Raw genomic sequence first — 18,706 nt, 5'->3', positions numbered from 1 at the left:
AACTTGTGGATTGCAAATTCAATTCAAATCAGTTTTATTTATATAGCGCCAATTCACAACACATGTCGTCTCAAGGCACTTCACAAAAGTTAGGTACTTACATTCCAATTAGTCCTAACCATTGAACAGTGCAGTCAGAGTTAGTTATTTATTCAAATTGGATAACGTTTTTCTGTCTAAGGAAACCCAGCAGATTGCATCCAGTCAGTGACTTGCCGCATTCACTCCTCCTGGATGAGCATGTAGACAGTGGACAGTCACTGGGCTTGACTTTGCAGCAATCCCTCATCCTGAGCATGCATGTAGCGACAGTGGAGAGGAAAAACTCCCTTTTAACAGGAAGAAACCTCCATTAGAACCAGGCTCACCTGAGTTGATGCTTTGCAAAACAATCTTTCACTGTAATTACAGCTACCTATCTTTTGGTTTATGAGTCTGTCAGAGACAGATATTTTTGCCTATTCTTCTTTACAAAATACCACAAGCTCAATCAGACAGGAGCTAGAACATCTATGGACATCAGTTTTCTTTAGGGTGTTTTCCAGCTGGAAGCTGAAATTCCACTCTGGTCTCAAGTCTTTTGCCCTTAAAAGACTTTCTGCTAGGATTGGCCTAGGTTCAGCTCCATCCATCTTCAAACCAACTCCAACCACTGATTCTCCCTGCTGATGAACACCATCCCTGCAAAATGATGTTGCCACTGCCATCACTGTGGGGATTGTGTGTTGAAGGTAATGTGCAGTGTTCATTTTCTGCCACCCAAATCCTTTTGCATATATAAACGAACAGTTAAACGTTGGTCTCATGTGATGAGAGCATCTACTCTGATGTCTCCAGGATCCCCGAAATATCTTTTAGCAAACTGGAGTTTTTCTGGCTTTCTTTCAAATAAAGGCTTTCCTCTTGCCACTCTTTGATGAAGACTACATTTGAATGACAAATAATTGTCCCTTCAACAGATTCTGCCACCTGAGTCATGGATGTCTACAGCTCTTTCAGAGTTACCATGGATCTCAACGGCCTTCTTGGTCAAGTTATGTGCTTCTTTGTTTTGGTCTGTTAAATCAAAGGAAAATACATTAAATGTGAGATTTTAATATGACAAAATGTGCAAAATAACAGTGACTCACTGTCCGGACTTGAATTTGAAACGATATCTGAAGATATCCTCCAAAACTAACATAGTTGGAACACCTCAGCTTTTCAAGTTGTGCCATTTCCACATGAACTGCAGTGCAGCCCTCACCTCTTTCCATCATCTACAGTATACAGGGAAAAATAACTGGCCCATCCACCCTCTTTACCAGCCAGTCCATTTTGTTTCAGTCTGAACGTTCCAGCCTTCCTGTTTGTCTTGAGGTGCCAACCTCCTGCTGAACCCATCTCCTCCTTCATTCCAGTGCACATCTCAGTGGTAGGATCGCTAACAGCTCTGACTCAGAAAACAGCCTATGGTGTCTATATGGTGATAAGCTTACTGTCACATTGTCACACTGAAACTATGATATTGGCAGTGGCAACTTTTGCTCCTGTGTCTGAAAGCCTTTAATGTCACACTCCCTTTGACGCTTTGAGATAAATGTGAGCTTTTAATGGCCTAAATGTCTGTCTTCTGTAGTTATATCATTTGTAGTTACCTTTATGTGAAGCACTTTGGTCAACATTAAGTGTTGTTAAAAGTGCCATACAAATAAAATTGACATTGACATAAATAACAAACCATCAACTTCCCACTGTTCATAATTATTGATGATAATACCCTTTAGAGGTTTGTTCATTTTTTTATATATATTGACCTTAAGGAAGAGAGACAAAAGAAAGAGTGTAACACAGTTGGATTATTTAATGACCCTGTGCTTACCTGTTTGAACCTTCTCTGAGCAGTCGGCAGGTCATCTTTTAATAATCCAATATATATTTAAGAAATGCATTATTAAGCATGAAATTCAATTGTGCCACTGTGTTGAGCTGCTGAGTCTGCAGAGAACTGCAGCACAGCTCAATTTAAAGTCTTTGACCTCCAGGAATTTGGTAATTGAAGCACACAGGCGAAGAGGAAGAGGACGCACCTGCGTAGATTGAAATCTCATTATTTTTATTTATTTCATTTAACTCTGTTCAACTATGCTGGAAAAGAACAAAAAATAAAACACACCCTGACTTGAGGGGAGGAAAAAAGGCATCTGTATTTATTCGTTCTGCTGAAATAATTTTTAATCTTCCAAACCTTGCTGAAAACCGATTGTGGCATGTTTGCAGCAGAGAGGAAGAGTGGATTTATTTTCGGCAGTGAGTCATCTGCTGCAAAAGAGACGTTATTCTCAGACAACAAAAGCCTGGTTGTTACCGCAAAGTTCTGCAGATAACCATTTATATCCATTAGAATAATCTTTAACTTCCAAAGCAGGTCAGAATTTCTCCTTTAACAAAACTCAGATTTGTCATGCAGACTGTGTCAGTCAGAGTTCCACCTCACAAATTAATTACTGTACCTTTGCTCACCCACAGCAGGATGACTTCAATAACATGAGAACAGGGTAAGCCTCCTTCCTATGCACTTGAACACTCATCTCTCCTCCATCTTTTTTCCTGTGCTGGCATTTCTCTGAGAACCAACTTGTTTTCAGCTTAACAGCATCTCAGAAGTTAAGCACGTGACATCTTCCTACATTTGACGGCCAAATGGACAGTGAGGAACAGCCTAGACCCTCATCACCAGACACATCAATCTTCTGCCTGTGAGGGGGGACAGAGACATTCCACTTCATGGCAGAGGGTGATGGATGTCAGGAAAACTCTGATGCCATGTCGGGCCAGCTAACATGTTTTGTCTACATTTTAAACAGACCAAACTGAGGGCAAAGAAATGGTGGCTCTTAAAATAGACATTCTGTATGTTCTGTGCTACTCCTGAAACAACACTCTTTGTTTTACTGCAAATAAAAAAGAAACCTTACGTCTGACCTAAAACAAAAAGGCATTCTGAGATTGATCCAAACATTTCCGAACTACAATACAGTGCCTTGTAAAAGTATTTTTACCCTTTGAACTTTTCCACATTTTATCACATCGAAACTACAAACTTAAGTGTATTTTATCTGATAACCTCTCACAAAGTAGCACATAATTGTGAATTCAAAGGAAAATTATCCTAGGTTTTCAACTTTTTTCTAAATAAAACTCTGATGTCCAACGCAGTTGTATCCAGATCCTGTTACAACCAATAACTTTGAGAGCTAACTACTATTAGCAGAGTTACTTGTGTATAATTTAATCTCAGTATAATTGGACTGTTAGGCGGCACCAGTGAATCTAAATGCAAAACATTATCTGTGGCAGAAAATGAGGACTGCACATTGTTCTTATGTTGAAACATGGTGGTTGCAGCGTCATGCTGTGGGAAGGCTTTTCTTCCACAAGGGCATGAAAGATGGTATCAGAGTTAATAGGATGGCTAACAAGATACCCTTAAAGAAAAGGACAACCAGCTTCCTTCGGGAGTTACCTAATCAATCAAGAATTTGATATCAGAATAAATTCTAATGCTCAATAAAGGCCTCGGGGTTTTGTAAGTGAAAATTAATTAACAAACTGTGTCATGAAACTCAAGAAAACGCAGCAGATAGGGTCAGGGCTAAAGTTATTGAGAGGTTTATAGCAGGATTAGGTTATAAAACAATATCTCAAACGTCAAACATCTCAGTGAGCTCTATAACTCAGGCAAGACCATCCACCTGTAGCTCAATATAGAACATTTGTGTATCTGTTAACACCTGAATCTAAACACCTGTGGCTCTGACTGTGAGCGTGCTTGTGTATACAAGGTTTCTCTATAAAGAATATGCAATAGCGAGTGTGAGGAGCCACAGACCTTCCCCTCCTGGACCTGGGACAGATACGGAGGAGATCTGAACCATAGACATCCAAAGGCCCCCCAGAGCACAGGAACCCCAGGAGCACCATCGCTGGGACTACCGCAACCCCCCCAGAGAAGAGCAGGGGAGAGCCCCAGGGGAACCACCCAGCAGCCACAGTGCAGAAGCCCCAGGAAGCTGCAGCGACAAGCCCACAGGCCCTGCTGGCAGCCGTCTACGCCCGAGCAGATACAGCCATGGACCCAGAGACCCAAGACCCCGGGACATATCACTCCCCAAGCATAGGCCCGACAGAGCCCAGGGGTCCAGGCCTCGGCAAGCAGCCACCAGGAGTGAGCCAGCACACACCAAAACACCCAGCCCCGGACACCAAGAACCACAAGTACACCAACGTGCAGAGACACCAACCACCGGCAGGTAGTGTGGCAGGGAGGAAATAGGCCCCACATTTGATGGGGGGCCTAAAGTGATCCAGGAGAGGGAGCAGTCCAAGACCCAACCAGACAAAACAAACAGGCACACGCAGTCACAATCACACATTTCCACCCTCATGCGTACACATAAAAACACTCACTCCCATGCACCCCACGTAAAGACAAACAACAATGGACGTCGTACACTCACTCACACTCTATACATACTCTATACTCCCAGGTCCAGGTGCCGAAACCCCATAGGAGCAACCAGCCCCCGAACCCAGGAGGTGATCCCCTTCCCTCCGGTGGTGGAGACAAGCAGACCACCACAGCACCTGAACCTGGGTTTGGCTAGCCTGGGCTGGTGACTGAGCCTGAGCAACCCCGACCCCCCGCCCCGATCTATGGCCCCCATCCTCATCCGGAGAGAGGGCCATGTACATGAAATCCACACATACAAGCCACACATAAAAAGATATCAAAACAGGTTAGTGTTCAAATGTAGCTATGGGTTAAAAAATTGGAGTGACACAGGAAAAAAAAAGTATCAAAAACATAAAGAAAAGGATAAACAACAAGGCATACAAAGACAAGTAGCAGGTTAAAATCTGTCAGTATTTAGATACCATCCCTTCTGCTATGTGCAAATCGATATCAGATGGTTTAATATTAACCGATGGCCCCATAAAAAGGTTTCTCATTACCAAATTATTGCACAAAGTGGTAAAAATCATAAAGCAAAGAGACCATCACAAAACGTCTTACTGTTGTGAAAAATACTAATAGCAGTGATTAGAGCTGCATTTCTAAACTTCCTAATGGCCCATTGAAGCCATAATCTGTAAGTTGTAAGAGCATCATTTCACCGTAAACCAGCCGTCGCCAGGTTCCCTTCATAATATTTCTGACTAAGGAGTCAAATTAATAATAAAAAGATTTGTCCATGAGCCACAGATGACTTGCAGAGAGCTCCAGAAAGATCTGGAGGTATAACATACAGTTTTTTCCCTATGAAAAAAACTGTAACACACTCAGTAGCAATGGCCTCTATGCACCCTCACTGCACTATACTCCACAGCCGAAGAAAAGCACGTTGAAGCTTGTTAAAAGGTAGCTGCAGAGGATTTGGACAACCAAGTGAAATACTGGGTGAGTATAATCTGGTCAGACAAGGCCAGAGATGAATTATATGGATTTCATTGCCCACACCATTATTGAAAGAAGAATGATTCTGCACATTACCCCATGTCAAAAGAAAAGATGGAAGTGGAAACATCATGGTGTGGGTTGCCTTACACCATATGGTTATGTTAGACTTCATACAATTGAAGGAAAGATGAATAAAAAAATTATCCAGGAATAATTTTTATGAGAATCTGCAGATGAAATGAGTGTGGCTTTCCAAGTAAGACAATAGTCCCAAACACACACAAATATACACCAACAAACTCTTAAATGGTGATTGTTTGTCCTGTGTTTCTCTGTCTTGCCCTGCAATAGACTGGCAACCTATCCAGGGTGTACACCGTCACTTGCTCATAGACCATTGGAGATAGGCACCAGCTCCCCGGAGATCTTGTACAGCAAAAACGGGAAAATAAAATGGTTGGGTTCCAGAGAAGGAAAGTAAATATGCTAGAATAAAAATGTTTGGAAATAACTGAACATCAGAGCACATAGAAAGACTCTCACCAGAACCATTAAGGTTTAAAAACAGTTTTGGTGGAAAAATGGGACAAAATTATGACCAAGCAATGCATGTGACGTCAAGGGACGTCTTGAACTTGTCCTTGTTTTGTAAATGTGTTCAATACTATTCCCCTGTGGAATCTTTTTTTAACCTATAGCTTCAATTGTGGAGTAACATTTACAGGTCCTTCTTAAAATATTATCATGTTGTGATGAAGTTAATTATTTTCCATAATGTCATGATGAAAATTTAACATTCATATATTTTAGATTCATTGCACACTAACTGAAATATTTCAGGTCTTTTATTGTCTTAATACGGATGATTTTGGCATACAGCTCATGAAAACCCAAAATTCCTATCTCACAAAATTAGCATATCATTAAAAGGGTCTCTAAACGAGCTATGAACCTAATCATCTGAATCAACGAGTTAACTCTAAACACCTGCAAAAGATTCCTGAGGCCTTTAAAACTCCCAGCCTGGTTCATCACTCAAAACCCCAATCATGGGTAAGACTGCCGACCTGACTGCTGTCCAGAAGGCCACTATTGACACCCTCAAGCAAGAGGGTAAGACACAGAAAGAAATTTCTGAACGAATAGGCTGTTCCCAGAGTGCTGTATCAAGGCACCTCAGTGGGAAGTCTGTGGGAAGGAAAAAGTGTGGCAGAAAACGCTGCACAACGAGAAGAGGTGACTGGACCTTGAGGAAGATAGTGGAGAAGGGCCGATTCCAGACCTTGGGGGACCTGCGGAAGCAGTGGACTGAGTCTGGAGTAGAAACATCCAGAGCCACCGTGCACAGGCGTGTGCAGGAAATGGGCTACAGGTGCCACATTCCCAAGACCTGGGCTACAGAGAAGCAGCACTGGACTGTTGCTCAGTGGTCCAAAGTACTTTTTTCGGATGAAAGCAAATTCTGCATGTCATTCGGAAATCAAGGTCCCAGAGTCTGGAGGAAGACTGGGGAGAAGGAAATGCCAAAATGCCAGAAGTCCAGTGTCAAGTACCCACAGTCAGTGATGGTCTGGGGTGCCGTGTCAGCTGCTGGTGTTGGTCCACTGTGTTTTATCAAGGGCAGGGTCAATGCAGCTAGCTATCAGGAGATTTTGGAGCACTTCATGCTTCCATCTGCTGAAAAGCTTTATGGAGATGAAGATTTCATTTTTCAGCACGACCTGGCACCTGCTCACAGTGCCAAAACCACTGGTAAATGGTTTACTGACCATGGTATCACTGTGCTCAATTGGCCTGCCAACTCTCCTGACCTGAACCCCATAGAGAATCTGTGGGATATTGTGAAGAGAACGTTGAGAGACTCAAGACCCAACACTCTGGATGAGCTAAAGCCGCTATCGAAGCATCCTGGGCCTCCATAAGACCTCAGCAGTGCCACAGGCTGATTGCCTCCATGCCACGCCGCATTGAAGCAGTCATTTCTGCCAAAGGATTCCCGACCAAGTATTGAGTGCATAACTGTACATGATTATTTGAAGGTTGACGTTTTTTGTATTAAAAACACTTTTCTTTTATTGGTCAGATGAAATATGCTAATTTTGTGAGATAGGAATTTTGGGTTTTCATGAGCTGTATGCCAAAATCATCCGTATTAAGACAATAAAAGACCTGAAATATTTCAGTTAGTGTGCAATGAATCTAAAATATATGAATGTTAAATTTTCATCATGACATTATGGAAAATAATTAACTTTATTACAATAAGCTAATATTTTGAGAAGGACCTGTAGATTACTCTGGTTGTAACTGACATCTGGTCTGAATTTTATGTCAACAGCAAATTTTAGAGTGACCAATTAACCTAACAGTAATTTTTTTTTAACTGTGGGAGGAAGCCTGAGTACCGGGTGAGAACCCTGCATGCATGGGGAGAACATGCAAACTCCATGCAGAAAGACCCCTGGCCGGGAGTCGAACCCAGGACCTTCTTGCTGCAAGGGAACAGTGCTACCAACTGTTCCATCGTGCAGCCCTAGATTTTTTCCAACACTTTTTATAATAGACGTGAACATTTGTTTTCATTACTCTACTATTGTAATAAAAGCATAGGAAAACATGATTATTTACATTTATATCTTTATTAATCAATGCAAATTTTGAATACAATTTTAAATTCAAATTTTTCTTTTGCATATTTGCACCCTGAAACAGAGGTGTCCAAGTATGGAAGCAAATCGTTACCATATTTCAAATGAAAAAGCATTTTCAGAAATGCTTTTTCATTTTAAGAATGTGGCTGCATTGTTTGACTCATAAATGAAATTAGTTATCAATAATCCTATTTGCATTTTAATTTTCTTCTTCAAGACTGCTCATTCTTTCACTTAATTAAAATGAAAAAGAAAAAGACATTTGAGATTTATTTTTCAAAATATGCCCCAGCAAATAGATACCAAAATTCAATTTGAAATGTAAAATTTTAAAATGAAAAAGCATTTCCAGAAATGCTTTTTCATTTTAAGAATGCGGCTGCGTTATTTGACCCATAAATAAAATTAATAATCAATCATCCTATTTGCATTTGCATTTTCTTCTTCACGACTGTACATTTTATGCCATAATGAAAAAGAAAACAAAGCAGACATTGCTTTTTCGTTTTCGTGGTCTGCCCGCAAAATACTGCCCAGAACTCGAAAACGAAAAAGCATTCCGAGCTGCGGGCGCAGAAGAGTGACGTCAGCAGCCGCTCTTCCTCAGCTCCCTGCTGACCGAGCTACCCATCTTGCTCGGTGGGAGGCGCTGTGCACGTCTGCATTGCATTACATTGCAATCGTGCCGAGAAATTGATTGAATTGCAGCAGGGCCGAGCTCAATTTGTGGCAGTGACAGGCAGAACTGGTAGTTCCGGTGGCATCCTTATGGCCTGGGACATCCAGCGTGTTTTTAAGCATTTATTTATATTTTTCTGTGAGTGACGATTCAGAATAGCCGCTCGTGCTCTATAATAAACCGGCTGTTTGTGCAATAAATCGTCATCCTTTCAACACGTCACACATACACATAGTGCTATTTATTTTCCATGTCAAGTAAATACAATCACCTTATGTTATGGGTCTAAAGCTGTTTATTAAATAATAATCAATAATGAAATCATTATGTAAAGGTAACAGGCTATAACAACAATGACAACCCATTTGCCGATAATCAGCATCAGCTTCCACAAAAACAGCGGCAACCGCATTGGCAAGCTTTTACGGCCGGTCTGGCATCTTCTGGCATCCTCGTGGAATCCCGTGCCACCGTGCGGCAAGCTGTGGCAGTTCCGGTGGCAGGCTGTGGCAGTTCCGCCACAACCTGCCACCGGAACTACCAGTTTTCTGCCTGCCACTGCCACAAATTGAGCTCGACCCTGCTGCAATTTAATCAATTTCTTGGCACGTTTGCAATGTAATGCACTGCAGACGTGCACAGCACTTCCCACCGAACAAGATGGGTAGCTCGGTCAGCAGGGAGCTGAGGAAGAGCGGCTGCTGACGTCACTCTTCTGCGCCCGCAGCTCGGAATGCTTTTTCGTTTTCGAGTTCTGGGCAGTATTTTGCGGGCAGACCATGAAAACGAAAAGGCAATGTCTGCTTTGTTTTCTTTTTGATTATGGCATAAAATGTGCAGGCGTGAAGAAGAAAATGCAAATGCAAATAGGATTATTGATTACTAATTTTATTTATGAGTCACAAAATGCAGCCACATTCTTAAAATGAAAAAGCATTTCTGGAAATGCTTTTTCATTTTCAAATTTTACATTTCAAATTGAATTTTGGTATCTATTTGCTGGGGTACATTTTGAAAAATAAATCTCAAATGTCTTTTTCTTTTTCATTTTAATTAAGTGAAAGAATGAGCAGTCTTGAAGAAGAAAATTAAAATGCAAATAGGATTATTGATAGCTAATTTCATTTATGAGTCAAACAATGCAGCCACATTCTTAAAATGAAAAAGCATTTCTGAAAATGCTTTTTCATTTGAAATATGGTAACGATTTGCTTCCATATCCAAGTGCCACTGTATTTCACTTTGGCAGTTGTTTGTAAATCTACCACCAGGGGGCATGTAAGTTATTATCCCCTACTTATATCCAACCCATCTGATTTTTGAAGTGCGTCAAGAACTAAAACCTAATATCTGCACCTGATTATGGCGACTGTCTGACAAGCTCTGAGAAGACTCTGTGTGTACAATAAGCACGCAAGTTTGAGCATACATAACCATTTCTAATCAATGAAAAAGTCAAAATTTTATGAATTTGTCTGATGTCCATAAAAAATGATCCAGACAAGATCCCTAACTACTGCAAATGTTTTATTTGGCTATGACATTAACACTTACTTAAGGGTAAAGACAGCAATTTGTTCTGATTAAAGGTTAACTGCTAAGTCTAAACAGATTATTCATGAGGTCATTAGAATCCTTTTCAAGGACAGGAGATGTAAAACAAGCAATAGCTGGTCCAAGAGATAAAGTGAAGTTCATACAAGCTGCTGTATTATTAACAGTTTCTACTGAACAGCTTTAATGGTTTTGGGATTATGTCACTTTTGAGAAAAAGCATAGGCACTAGTACAAACTCTGCCTCTATCATAAGCCTGTCTAACAGATGATTTAGCTTTGGTCCTTCCAGGCGCAGCCAAGCACACTTGCTTCTCTTTGTTATTTATAGTCAAGTGGTCGAGGTGTTTATTCAGCTTTCTGCCATAAATATCTATTATCAGAGAAATCAAAGGGTTTTATTGTTTTATTCGCAGACAAAACAAAGTACAAATTCAGTTTTACAGATTTGTTTGAATTTTTGTTGTTACCCTTTGAAGCACTCATTTGAGAAAACTGAATTGTCACAGACCAAAAAGACCTTGAAACATTTCATATTTTGGTGTCTAGCAGGACATTTGAATTTGCCTGTGTAGGCGCATTTGACTCTGGGGTTGTTATTTTTTTTATTATTCTGTGATTGCATTATAATTGCTAAATAATAATTTCTAAAACCTCATTACGCACATTCTGAAAATCTGCAGCTTCCTGTCGCCTGAATATTCAAAGATTTTCTAATGACCCTGTTACAACAGCAGTGTTTACTGCCTCATGATTGCTTCCTTCCTGATTTAAGGCCATGCACAAGCAGGCAGAGATTGGCTCTAGTGCATTGCACAGTATTACCTGATAAGGAAGGGAGACAGAACCATTAGTGGAGGAAATAAGTGAAAGTGACTGAGAGAAAGGGAAGAAACCAGCCAAGCCAGTTTTTTCCCCCACTCAAATAAGACACTATTTATGATTATAATCTTGCAGCACTGCATGACATAGCATGACTTTTAGGCTTAAATTCCCATGCTTTAATTTTGTTTATTATTCAAGCGCCACATTCATAGAATGCTTTGCGTAAAAAAACTGAATTCTTCAACATAATCTTTACATTTTATAAAAAAAATATGAAAGAAATGTCTTTACAATAAAGTGTTACTTACATAAAACCCAGTTATCTTACATAATGCAACAAAATACAAAAGTAGGAACAGTGGTGCACTATCATCAGAGCCGGCCCACAATTGTATGGTGTCATGGAGTGACATTTTGGACTTTGTGGGTTCTTGTGATGGTTTATTTTGTCATTTAGATTCTCCTTATGGCTCTTTGTTTATTTCTTAGGTTGTTGTTTCTATGTTCTCCTCTAGTTTCTTTGTTTACTTTAGTTCATAGTTATTCTAGTTCTTTGTTTCTTCCTCTGATTTATTCTCTTGCTTAGTTTGTTTTCTGTTGTTTGTTTAGTCCTTTCACTCTTCTTCAGCCTTTGTATTTGTTTCACCTGTTCCTTGTCCCACCTGTTCCCTGTTTCTTTGATTACCTGCCTTTTGTTCCCTTCTATGTGCTCGGTGTATATTAGTTGTTCTGTGTGCTTAGTTCCTGGCTGGTTCCTTCTGTTACTATCCCGTTCCCTACCACGTCTATGCTTTGTTTATGCTTCGCTTTGATCTTATGCTACGTTTTGCCATTAGTACCTGCAGAGTTTTGTATTTTGGACTCTGATTCATATCTGCAGTGTTTTTGTTACGTTTTTGCCTTTGAGGAATAAACTATGATGCGGCTACCGAGCTCTTGTCTGCACTTTGGTCCGACCCAAGATCCTCCTCCGACATTAGGAACCAGCCATGAGGACCAAGAGGACAAAGTCACAGAGCTGAAGCTATGGGTAAAGCAGCAAGTGGAGACGCTGAGGACTATGTACGGTGAGGAGGTGGAACTTTCGCCCTCACCTTTATTGCTGGAGGAGATGGAAGAATGCTTCGGTGAGGCCGACTGGGCTGATGTGGATTTTGAGCCAGGTCGGAACCGCTGCTCACCAGCACGATCCTCCTCCAAGCAACGTCGTTCTCGCCGCAAGCGTTCCACGTCTGCAGCAGCTCCAGCCGAGCTGCCCCCATTGCCGCCTGCCGCTGCAGAGTTTTCGGCTGGGTTTTCGTCCTGTCCTGGACGACGTCATCGTCGGTGGGCAGTCGTCACCGAGAAGGTACGGGTGGGCACCTCTAACTATTCTATGGAGGGTCCATCCGCCATGACCTCCTCGCGGCTGTTTTCCCCGGAGTTGGTGGGCACGCTCCAGCTCCACTCTCCGCTGGAGGTCCCTTCGACCCTCTTCTCTTGGCCATTAAGGCAGCCAAGCCTCTGGACTCACAGTATGCAGCCAAGCCGCGGGACTCACAGCATGCAGCCAAGCCGCCAGAGCCTCAACCGGCCGCCGCCGGGTCTACAGAGCCTCAGCTGGCCGCCGCCGGGTCTACAGAGCCTCAGCCGGCCGCCGCCGGGTCTACAGAGCCTCAGCCGGCCGCCGCTGGGTCTACAGAGCCACGTCACCCGTGGGGGGGCTGCCTCCACTTCCACACCATGCTTCGGAGGAGCCCGTGGTCGGGTTACCTTCACGACCTGGTCCAGAGCACCTGCTCAGTTCCCTCTGGGGGGTGCTACTGGAAATACTGACTGACTATGTTCCAGGCACCACTGACTCTTTGCCTGACGCACGGCAGCCTGACTCTTTGCCTGACGCACGGCAGCCTGACTCTTTGCCTGACGCACGGCAGCCTGACTCTTTGCCTGACACTCACCATGACACACCAGAGCCTGACACACCACTGCTATGTGACGACTGACTTTTTGACTGACCGTACTCCTGACTACTCTAGGCCTGGGTCCGAACCGGACGCCAGGTTTAAGTCTCTGAGGACCTCGCCACGTCATACACTGCCTGACTCCTCGCTTCGTGGGTTTGCCTGGCATCTCCACTGCCGGACTCAAGGCTGCCTGCATCCTCGCTGCAGACCTCCAAAACATCGGATCCTTCATCGCTGGCTTCATCGTCGCAGTCCCCCTGATCATCGGCCTCCTGGATTTTTGTTCTCACCTCTGGAGATTATGGACTCTGTTTTGTTTATTGGGAGTTACTTTTGTTTTGGACTCTGGCCCACCTCCCAAGGCCTCCCTCCGCCCACCCTGGGTGGGTTGTTTTGCTTTTAACTTTTGTTAGTTCCCAGAGGTCGTCTGGAATCCGACCTTGAGGGGGGGGTTATGTCATGGAGTGACATTTTGGACTTTGTGGGTTCTTGTGATGGTTTATTTTGTAATTTAGATTCTCCTTATGGCTCTTTGTTTATTTCTTAGGTTGTTGTTTCTATGTTCTCCTCTAGTTTCTTTGTTTACTTTAGTTCATAGTTATTCTAGTTCTTTGTTTCCTCCTCTGATTTATTCTCTTGCTTAGTTTGTTTTCTGTTGTTTGTTTAGTCCTTTCACTCTTCTTCAGCCTTTGTATTTGTGTCACCTGTTCCTTGTCCCACCTGTTCCCTGTTTCTGTGATTACCTGCCTTTTGTTCCCTTCTATGTGCTCGGTGTATATTAGTTGTTCTGTGTGCTTAGTTCCTGGCTGGTTCCTTCTGTTACTATCCCGTTCCCTACCACGTCTATGCTTTGTTTATGCTTCGCTTTGATCTTATGCTACGTTTTGCCATTAGTACCTGCAGAGTTTTGTATTTTGGACTCTGATTCATATCTGCAGTGTTTTTGTTACGTTTTTGCCTTTGAGGAATAAACTATGATGCGGCTACCGAGCTCTTGTCTGCACTTTGGTCCGACCCAAGATCCTCCTCCGACATATGGGCCCCAAAGAAGAATTTGATTTGGGGCCCATTTGCATTTTACATTATTTATAAAATAAATAACAGTAAATAAATTGTGGAGACAAGGTTACTTCTCTGACTTATTCATTTGGCCGGCAGTTGTGTCCAGAGTAAAATGTTTCAATGTAGAGTCAGGATAAGGGGCATATTTTCATCTGTTTAGCTACTAATTAGTTTTCCTTATATTGTGCATGAAATGTGACTCCTGCCACAGACACAGGCAGCAAGCTTGTATTTTTTTCAATAATAAATATACCCTTACAATAAAAACAGAGATGGGTCATAAAGTATTTATTTTCGCTGCAGGATGTCACACAATACAATATTTTTAAAAGGGCACTCGAGAAAAAAAAACTGTTCTTTCTACTTCGTGTGTGTTGGGCTTATGACATCATTAAAGGCCCAATAATCAAGCTTTGGTAAACACAATGAACAGAAGACAAGAAAACACCTTTGTGATGTCACAACAAATGTGTGGGTGAATGCTTGTTTTTGAAGAAGGTATATTTTATCTTGACAAATTATCATTTTTACAGCAAAATACCAAAACAATCAGACAAACTAACCATGACATGTTCTATAGGTGACAGACCTGGTTGATTCACTGAAAGGTTTGGAGAAAAGCTTTTAAGTATACTTTGAATATTTTCGTCTATAATAGGTAGATAATAAAAAAATTTGTCAATTACTTATAATCCTACATAAATTTGAATTTAAATTTCAAAGAATTAAAATTTTAATGCTAGCCTAAAAACCTTATGTAGCAGCTTAGTCACTTATGCTTCAGGCTGACTGAGTATCATTAACAACATTCGTTAAAAATCACATTGGGAAGTCAAAAAATGTACATAAGGCAGTCATATTGTGTGTATGAGCTTTATACCAACAAACACGACCTTGTCATTATGTTAGTTCTAACAAACGTTGAGGACTTGCCCAAGTCAGAACTCCTGAGTACAGCATCAGGCCTTTAGGCCTGCAAAAATTGGATACGATTGTTTCTATTTTGCTTCAAGCGCCGAATTTTCCCATGGCTTGTGCGTTTTTTCACTCCTGAAACAAAAAAGAAAATATGCAGGATCTGGTTAGTGTAGCTCATACGTCTGATGGCAGCTGACTTTCCAAAGCTCAGGATTAGAATAGCAGGACCTCTCAGAGATAGGTTTTGTCTAGTGTTCTCTAGGTCGTATGATAACGACTGGCTGTGCGATTTGATTTGGAGGTCAAAAGAGAATTTATTCAGATAACGAGCATTTTTTAAACCCTACTGATAGTGAAATCATCTGAGCTCAATTTGCACTTTTTTCCTCTGACTTAATTAAAACCAGAGCATGGGTCTGAGAGGCTGCTCTGACACTGCCTAAAATTGCACTGTGGACAGTGAAACGTCTAGCACACGTATCACCGATTCACACTTTCGCACCTTGAACACACACATCCATACAGCTCTGCAGTGACACAAAGTTGTTGTTGCTTCCTCCGCAGCCCGAGTAGACAAACTCCTCACACATCTTGGTGGCCACGTTGAAGTAGTACCGAGTTATTGAGGCTGAACAACTCCCTTTGTCCAGAGGGTCCCGACAGAGCACAGGAACAGCTGCGAAACACAAAAGAAAGTAATTGAGGCTATCAATTGCAGTTTCCTTTTTTTATTTTATTTTTAATAATCTGGGAAATCTTACTAACTTTTTTTTGGACGGCAGTACTCCATGCAAGAGGTGAGACTTAGAAAGCGGTTAGAGTTGCCCCCGCAGCCCCCATAATAAAAGGACTCACACTGCATGGTGGTCATGTTGAAGAAGTAGCGAGGAAAGAGGCCACGACAGTGACCATCCTCTCTGGGATACCTGCAGTTTTGAGGAATCTCTGAAGAGAAAAGTTTTAAAAAATTTTTAGGATTTAAATCTCACAAAATAAGCACAGCTTTATCAGATATTGGGCTAAAAGTATAATCTGATGATCTTTTCAGGTCTTGCTTCTATAGACTTAAGGAGTGTACGTTTTCCACCACGCCTAATGCTTTTCATGTAGGCTAAAAAGTTCAGTTTTGCTCTCATCTGACCCACATACCTTCTTCCACGTTTGCTGTGGCCCTACAAAACACACTTTGTAATTTATTACTTGACCTCAGAAGGCAGTTGGCTCAACTGGAATTTATTTAGGGTTATCAAAGTAAAGAGGACCAACTAGAAATGCACACTTTCTACATTTTTACTTAAAAAACAAAACAATTATTTGCTTCTTGGTGTGGATGAATTACATCAAATCTACAAACATATCTGTAGTCTTTGATTTTGCAGAGAACTGTTCATATAGAACAGTTTCTCATAAGTAATAATAATATAAAGTTAAGCTTTTGCTCTACTTAAATAAGAAGAAATCTTACTTGGAATTCTGAAGCATGTCTTGCGGCACTCTTGATAGTTGTTAAAGTTGTTGTCATTTCCCTCGCAGCCCCCATAATAAAACACCTCGCACTTCTGGGTGATGGTGTTGTAGTAATAGCGCTCGATATCTCCTTTGCAGGGACCCTCTTCCACTGGAAGCAGACATGCGTCTAGAATAAAAGAGGCAACATTGTTACATTATTATTGCTCCAATACAAAATAAAAGACGTAATCTTTCGTTGTTACATAAGCCACGAGACACTTTATTTACAAACGTTAACGTTTAGGTTAGGGGGGGGTGGTCATGTTACCTTTATTACGTGAGAACGCCAAACTGCTGGAAAGCGAGGTAAATAATGTAAAGAACGCAAATAAGGCAAACTCCATTGTGCGCGCTGGTATTCTCTCGGTGCCGACCACCCCGCTCAGTTCAGGCTTTATAACCCTGAAACGCTTCCCAGGGGGTGGAATTCTGGGGCGGGGAAGTAGTGACTCATTTCAGTACAAAGGAAAGCATAAATCTATGACATAAGATACATTTTTGCAATACTTGTGTATAGTGAGGTTAAAGTTGTGACTAAGCCTGCATTCAACTAAACTCAAAAAGAAAATAATAAATTCTCTCTGCTTGATTGGGTTGTGTAATATTCTTATCTTAAGTCCCTGGTGATGATAAGGTTCCCTGTAAATGTTCCACAGAACCGTGAAAACGAGATTTGGTATGAGGAAAAGAAACTGTTGGGAAAGGTTGATTTACTCAGAGAAGTCAAGTTCACAGATTTCAGGTACTATGAAGTATTATCATGTATTCTGAGATAAATAGCCTTTAGATGTTTAAATCTCTCATAATTTACCTGTATATTATTTGAAACAATAACTGTATCGCTGGTCAACTCTTACAAATATGAGAAACCCCAGATTAAATGAGAATAACACTGAGTAATCTCCTGTTGGTAGATATTATTTATTAGAGTCACAGATTACATTTCATTACAACAATTTATGAATAGAATATAAGAGAATACTTTCAACCATACACTGTCAAAGTACAACTACAAAAATATGAAATAGTGATAGGGCACAATGACCAGACCTATACTGCTGGTAGAAGGAGCACTTTGAAGATCCCCTCAGTTTTTTTTACCATGTCTGCCATGGTGGAGGTTAAAGACTCAAGGCAAGGTAAGTTCATCACCATGGCAGAGATTGCTGAGATAGCTAAAAAGCTTCCTAGGTGCAGGTTGCAAAGAATTTATGAGACATGCCAAGAACCCTGAATCCTACAAATTATGGGAAATCATGGTTGACCTGTGTAATGTCTTAGGAAAGTCTAGGATAACACCTGGGAAGTGGTAGACCAGTTTGGTGGTCCCATTGTTTAAGAAAGGGGAATGGCAGGATCACATTTCTTAACATCCCTGGAAAAGTATATAAGATGCTAGACAGGAGGCTCCTACCAACTGATAAAACTTAACAGGATTTAGCAGGAGACCAGTGTGGCTTTGGTCCAGGCAATGGACCAACAGTGGACCAGACCTTTCCCCTTTGAAAAGTTACCATGGGTGTCATGTGAGCTTGGTTGTCTGGTCCGTGTTTTGTAAAACCAAAGAAGGCCTTGAACCATGTCCATTAAGGCATTTTGTCAGTGGTAGTAGGGAGTAACTGGGCTGCCTTAATTTAGCTATTTGGCGCTTATAACTGGTAAAAATAAAGGAACAACTCCTTAGTCTCCTTATTCTGGGCACCTAGTTGAGCTTGTTCCTGGTTGGACTCCACCATGGATGCCTGCTGTCACTGATCCTGTTTGTAGAGTTTATGGATATTATCTGCAAGGTGTAGTTGTGGAGAAGAATATAGCAGGGTCCTGTCTTTGCTTTTTGCAAATGATATGGTTCTGTTGGCATCTTCAGGGCATGAGTCTCGGCATGTACTGGAGCAGTTGACCGCTGAATGCAAAGCAGCTGGGATGAGTTAGTCCCTCTAAGTCTGAGGCTGGAGAAAAAGTGAATTGCTCTCTCCGGGTCGAAGACGCAAGTATTTTGTTGTCCTGTCCAAGAGCGATGATTGGATGGAGCAGGAGATGGATCGAAATATTTGGGCTTCATCTGCAATAATGCTGGTGATATTCTGGTCTGTCATGCTAAAGTAAAAACTGGGATAAAAGA

General features: G+C 41.6%; 1 protein-coding gene across 1 annotated transcript; it reads right to left on the bottom strand.

Annotated features, from left to right (window-relative positions):
- Window positions 1-14,430: 14,430 nt before the first annotated feature.
- On the bottom strand, window positions 14,431-17,012 carry tfpi2 (tissue factor pathway inhibitor 2). Its single transcript, XM_047382929.1, has 5 exons — window positions 16,853-17,012; window positions 16,541-16,711; window positions 15,841-16,020; window positions 15,578-15,751; window positions 14,431-15,207 (listed from the first exon to the last, which is right to left on the bottom strand). The coding sequence occupies exons 1-5, from the start codon at window positions 16,926-16,928 to the stop codon at window positions 15,125-15,127; spliced, it is 684 nt and encodes a 227-aa protein (XP_047238885.1). The 5' UTR covers window positions 16,929-17,012; the 3' UTR covers window positions 14,431-15,124.
- Between the last annotated feature and the right edge of the window lie 1,694 nt (window positions 17,013-18,706).

Source organism: Girardinichthys multiradiatus, chromosome 13 (assembly GCF_021462225.1).
Source record: "Girardinichthys multiradiatus isolate DD_20200921_A chromosome 13, DD_fGirMul_XY1, whole genome shotgun sequence".
Taxonomy (NCBI): Eukaryota; Metazoa; Chordata; class Actinopteri; order Cyprinodontiformes; family Goodeidae; genus Girardinichthys; species Girardinichthys multiradiatus.
The sequence above is the reverse complement of the archived record's forward strand: the minus strand, read 5'-3'. Positions and strand labels throughout refer to the sequence as shown.

Bases quoted from the DNA above. Each gene is read 5' to 3' on its own strand.
- tfpi2 (XM_047382929.1), bottom strand. From the start codon at position 16,928: ATGGAGTTTGCCTTATTTGCGTTCTTTACATTATTTACCTCGCTTTCC. The intron at 16,021-16,540 runs GTAAGATTTCTT...TTTTCTCTTCAG, and splicing joins GACATGCTTCAGAATTCCAA to AGATTCCTCAAAACTGCAGG. The intron at 15,208-15,577 runs GTGCGAAAGTGT...TTTTTGTTTCAG, and splicing joins TATGGATGTGTGTGTTCAAG to GAGTGAAAAAACGCACAAGC.